The sequence below is a fragment of the Myzus persicae genome, unplaced genomic scaffold (genome assembly GCF_001856785.1).
Source record: "Myzus persicae strain clone G006 unplaced genomic scaffold, MPER_G0061.0, whole genome shotgun sequence".
In the NCBI taxonomy this organism is placed as follows: domain Eukaryota; kingdom Metazoa; phylum Arthropoda; class Insecta; order Hemiptera; family Aphididae; genus Myzus; species Myzus persicae.
The window spans coordinates 181,824-188,153 of record NW_019103962.1 but is presented as its reverse complement, the minus strand read 5'-3'; the positions used below and the strand labels follow the sequence as shown (position 1 = coordinate 188,153).

At 28.3% G+C, this 6,330-nt stretch overlaps 1 protein-coding gene across 1 annotated transcript; it reads right to left on the bottom strand.

Moving 5' to 3' along the window:
• Window positions 1-1,357: 1,357 nt before the first annotated feature.
• On the bottom strand, window positions 1,358-5,540 carry LOC111036966. Its single transcript, XM_022319297.1, has 2 exons — window positions 4,397-5,540; window positions 1,358-2,247 (listed from the first exon to the last, which is right to left on the bottom strand). The coding sequence occupies exons 1-2, from the start codon at window positions 5,336-5,338 to the stop codon at window positions 1,747-1,749; spliced, it is 1,443 nt and encodes a 480-aa protein (XP_022174989.1). The 5' UTR covers window positions 5,339-5,540; the 3' UTR covers window positions 1,358-1,746.
• Window positions 5,541-6,330: the final 790 nt, after the last annotated feature.

Genomic DNA, 6,330 nt, shown 5'->3' with positions numbered 1-6,330 from the left:
CCCCGCCCTATGTTGCTCTTCCACCCTATTCGTGTAATCACCATAAATATTTCACAATAAACTCTGTTCTTATCAGCTTAACGTGAGTTTCGATAAAACAGGTTCCTCTTAACATACACTGAAAATCTGAAACCATCGCCGAGCTGTAACTCGATCCCTGTTTTTCTTGTTGTTGTATAATTGTTGTGTCCACTGTTGTTGTTTAGTGGCACATGTTGTGTTGCTCGCTTGAGCTGTGGCATTCCACCGTTTGCACCTCACATAGTTCCCTCCCCCGAACCTGGTTTACTGCCTTTGCGCTAAACCAAACTGTCGTTTGGCAGTGGAACGGGGCATTGCTCGTGAGGCTATTGGTGAAAACCCGTAGGACAATGCACGGAAAGCGGTCTAAAGTGAGCCTCACATCATCACTGTGTAAAGACGTGGAACCAAAAAAAAATAAGTTTGTAAAGGTACCAGCACGCATTTGCTTTTAATGATGTACCTACCAATTATTTGATTTTTTTAACAAACTAATTGTAATAATTATTTACTGAAGTATTTTAATTTTAATTGTATGATAAATGTCAATTTTAATATTTAAATGTAATACAAACATTCTGATATTGTACCTATTCATGGATGGAATGTAATATTATTTCAAATGACTTATTATAATAGTATTTACCTTTAATAATATTATGTACCTACTGATTTAAAAAAAAAAATAATTAATAATATTTTTCCGCTTTCTTTTCTACACGCTTTTTTTTAATTCGCTTTTTTCCATTTGCTTTTTCCGTCGCTTTTTATTCCCTTGCTTTTTTTTCAACAAAAGGGCAATCGATACCATAAAATGTAATAAGTTACAACAGTGTTCAAAAAGTAACTTGAATCGAAATAATAATTTAAAATTTAAACATTGTTTGAAAATTTGAATTATAAATATTACAAATTTTTTTTGTAATAAAATACTCCAGCTTCACAAAGATTAAAAACATGTATAGTTTAGGTTTCCTTTGTATATGTGTCGAATGTGTTCACACAAATCCGAACATTGAACGTATTTTAAGACGTTCTTTATTATTCAGAAGAAAACGTTCGGTATATAAATATCTACGGGGTGCACAACTTTCTGAATATTAATTGCATTATCATTATTGTGAGAACAAAAACAATACTGTCGCTTTTGGTGCATTTTCTAATGATTTACTGTAGGTAGTAGAGTGGACTTATTTTTCGGGAGCGAAAACGGAAGTTTAATTTTTAAATATATTTTACATAGATACTTGGGGGAAAAAAAATATAATAAATAGTTTTTTGTTATTATTATTATTAAAATGTTTTAATGGTTAAAAATAATGGTCTAGAAAATGTGTAATATAATTTGTATAGATTGTGTTCGAAGTTAAAAGTACTATTGGTTGGAACCATAACGGATAACGTAAATGGCACAGATCAACAACAAGTTTACGGTCATCGTCTTAAAACTGGATAATTCGGGATTTCAATCTCTACTATTTAAGCCCATGTTCGCCCGAACTTGATCCGTATGGGCTTGCTGTCAGAACTTGATCCATACGGGGTGCTGTCGATGCCGCAGAACTTAAACGAGGACCCGAACTGCCACTTACCCTCTTTTAAAGAGGATTGAAAAGGGTAAGCAATTTTAGTAGGTTCTGTTTATTTAAATACTATTAGAAATAATTGACTTACTAATGATTCCACTGCCGGTTATAGTTATAGCCCGATACGAACAACAATTCTTTATACTTTCTTTTTTTTTGCTGACTTAACTGGTTTTGGGACTTCTTCGACGATCGTAATAGATGGTTGGACTACTTTGGCTTTGACGGGTTTTTTCGAACGCAATGCGTGGATTGCCGTTGGGGTGACGAATTCTACGTTGAAACTTGAATTGGAGTCGCCGTCGTCAATTTCCTTTGTGTGGTCAGCTAACTTGAACACTACTGGATCTTCCGTCTTGTCCAATTGCCCGTCATTCGTATAATAATTCATAGTCATCGTGTATATGCCACTGCGGTTTTTATTCAATTTGAATGCGGGAACCGCCTCCACTTTCTTGATTTTAGGAGCTTTTGCTGCTTTCTTAGATTTGGATTTAGAAGTCGAAGAGGGGAAACGCATTATCGTTCTTTCCTGTCTTGCTCTTTTTATCGTGGCCTTTTCAGTCTCCATGGCTTTTATCCTGTTCTGTTGTTCCTCCTCAATTCGTAATTTTTTCTTGTCGATTGTTTTTTTCCTCTCCTGTTATGACAATAACGTTATTTACATTTACAATAGACTTCTAGTTTCCATGTATACAAGGTACATTATTATGTATTATTATTATTATGAACTATATATTATTGTGTCAGGCATGGCTAATTTGACACCAATAGATAATTTAGTAAACCTCGTTTGTCTGTTATTTCCTAGTGATTTTTATTTTAAAATAATCTAATTGTATATTGACGTTTGTGTTTGTCATCAAAATATTTAACTTGGCTATTTTGAGCGATTCGGCGGTGGAAGCAGAGATGTAAATGCAATGTAATGCATATATTTCACAATGATTTTTTTTTGGGTGTCTATGTACTTGATAGTTAATAATTAATAAAAATTAGAAATAATGCTTCGATTTTCAACTTCAGTAACTTCTGGCAAGTGAATCTACTTAGTGGATTCGAAAGGTAAATATTAAAAATTCCTAGTTGTTTGTTGTAAGAAATTCATAACAAAAATTATTTCCATAGATAAGATTTGAAAATTACAATAAAATACAAGATTCCTCATAAATTTATTAAATTTATTATTTATTCGAAGTTTTTCCGACATTGGATTAACTAAGTAACGATTTTTCATAGAACGATTTTCTTATTTTGTTGAAATTCAAAAACGAATATCCGTAAATACTTAATAAATTCATCGAATGTTTATACTGGCCTTTTCTTTACATAGTATAATTTACAAAAAATTTTACTTTTTTTAAATACTAATATACATTTAAAATTTGAAAAATGTTTCAGTTTTTTTTTAAAGTAAATATTTTTATGGACTGGATACAAGATTTTTCGTTATTATTATTTAATTTTTTATCGAATAGTGTGCTATGGTTTTTTTCTATGAAGAAAAATTCAGCTTAGTCAAAAAGCTTGAAATTTAGTACAAGGTTCCTCATAAATATTGTTATAACTTAAAATATAATAGTAGTTCATAAATATTAAAGAATAAAGATGGGTAAAGCACTATTTTTTTGAAAACATTTAAGGTTAAAACGTTGAACAAATTCAACAAAATTTGCAAAATATTTTGTTGGTAGTTCAAAATTTATAAAATATTCATTTTGTACATCTAAGGATTGAACATTTTAAATAATATTTCTCATAAGTAGTGTACCTAATAAAATAATCAAAACATTTTATTAACAGATTTTTTTAATAGACATTTAAGTACAAACCATGATGAAATTAGATATTTAAACGGAAAATAATGAATTAAATTATATTCTTATGATTTAAGAATGTTATTCGTGGGTACTTAAAAGTTCAAGTTGAAACTATTTAAGTATATATACAGGTGTTATATTTTATCCACAAAATTAAATTCAAATAGAATTTTTTGCAAAAATTAATTCAAACTACTTCATTACTAGTGTTTAAAAATAAAATTAATTACTTTAATAACAATTATATCTTAGAATATACTTATATGTCATACTGACAGACTGTCTTTTCTTAGAATTCAAATTTAACATATCTATTATAGTCATTACACTGACGCCTCTCAACACATACCTTTTGTACATAAATGCGGTACCCACTTGCTTACCTTTTGTTTTGTTTTTGTTTTTTGAAATGTTATTACTATCCAGATTAACTTTCATACCAAAAAAGATGCTGACGCCAAAATCAAAGCATTTTTCTAAAAGGTAATGTGACACAAAAAAAAATGAAAACATATCATTATAAAATCAATACATGCATTGCTCGATGCTTCGCTCAGAAAAATATTTTATAATACCGAAAATAAGTCGATAAAATACGGGACTTCAATGGAGATTCGTCAATACTGATTGTACACAAACTCGTCTATTTTTAGAATTCTTTGTACCTATTCAAAAATACATCGCCGTCGTCGTTTTATACGAATAAAAATTGAAAATAATAAAAATACTGACTATGCCGGGAACTTTGACCAACCATACCAAGTCATTTTTTTTTTAAATTGTAGGCCAATTTGACTATATTGTTTTCATTAGAAGCACAAATATGTGAGAATTATCTTTATGACCCACATTTTTTTTTAATGAATCCAGTTTTACATGATATAGAAACTTCAAATGTAATAGGTATGTGGAAGAAGGTTCTTGTTCAAATTTTATATATTTAAATTATTATTAAATGTAACAACTTACGGCTTCCAAAAATGTATCATCAATCCAACCTTTATTATGTGGAATTGGCATCCAAAAATTAATACAATTTTTATGACCATAATTAATGCCACCACGGTAATCCTCGCCAAATGTATATACATACTTCATGTTCATCATCCTGTTTTCTTCTTTTTTATTATTTGAGCTTACTATTAATTTGCTTTCCGCACAACGTTTAGTCTTTTTGTTAAATGACTTTGATTTATTTTTAGAGTTTTGTTTCTGCTTTATATTTTTAGTTCTTTCCTGGTCGGGGTTTTTAGAACCAGTAATTTTATTAACAACTTTTGTGTTGTTGTATTTTGTGATATCTTTTTCATTTACATTATATTGTCTACTTTCGGGCCTAATCGGTTTTTTGATATTTTTGATACTTGGTTGTACTTTAGGTTCATCAACAATAATTGATTCTTTTTCCTTTACAGCAATATTTGCTTCCTGATATGGGCCAACATCATTAAAATCTCCTAATTGGGTATACATGTATTCTTCATCCAATTGAAAATCATCTAAATTATCATCTTGGTTGTCATTAGTAAGGTCAATGGGTAAAGTATAAAAAATATCTTCAGGAAACATGAATTTTAATGTATTAGATCCCTTCAGTATTTCTTCATCAGTTAATTCAAAAGTTTGTTTAAGTTGCTGCCACGTTGCAGTACAATTGCAATCACATTGTTTATTATTTAATATTGGTTCTTCAAAGTTTAAATTTTCACAGTAATCATTGAAATTCATGTCGAACAGTGCTGCACTTGTGTCATTGATGTTCGTGTTATCCAAACCCCATATAGTTAGTTGGTCATCTACATTCTTCTTATCGTTACAAAACTCATAAACAGAATTACTGAGAAATATTGGTTTTAAGTCAATATCATTATTGTTTACTAAACAATTTGGCTGGGACGAATTATTGTTCATTTTATATTATAAATATAAAAATAATTTACTTGAAAATGTCCAATATCAATAAAAAAAAGTTATAACTTAAAAAAAATATATATATAATAAATAACAATTGTAATAATATCCATAGTGATCACCTAATCGAGAGGGAACCAGACTGTTTTAAATAAATTATTATTAAAAACTACATTAGGAACAATTTTTTTATAATACCTATATAGTATTATATATAGTTATGTAAATACAAAGGTATACAAGTTAACCTTTCTTTTTTTTCATATTAAGTACAAAATATATAAGGAATACTTAAGTATTTTCATACAATTATATAAATAGAAAAATTATAAAAATTAAAATCATTATTAATTTTTGTGAATATATTTAAAAAAAATTCTAAGTTGTTTTTCTAGTTACCGTGGGCAATTAAAGTGCACATGTGGGAAAGTTAAATTAGAACTTATCAATACTATGCTAACTCTATCTAACGTACAAGCTAGGTACAGTTTGTTACCAGAAACCATTTTAAAGTTAAAGATAGAAACATTTTTTCTTTTCCAAAAGGCTAAAGACACAAAAAACAATCATTTTAAAACCAGAACCTACATTTATCACTCTGCCCATAAACAACTAAAAGCTAAAAAAAATTAAAAATGAATGTAACCATAATAAATAAATAACTAAAATTAGAATATTCATTTTGAAAATGTCATTGTGATAGAAAATAAGATTATAAAAATAATAAGTGTAATGTTTTAGTTTCTAAAACTATTATTATTTTTAATACAGTATGATAATTAAGAACTGCTACCAGATTTGCTATCATGTAACCAAAATTTACTATTCATAAAAGTGTCATAAAAAAAAATACATCATTGTAAAAATTAATGTTATCTATTATTCATCAATAACTTCAACATAATTTAAGTATGTTAGTAATTTATTATATTTAGAGTCAAAACATTTTTATTTCTAGGAAGTATTTAAAATAATGTCTACATAAGAATAAA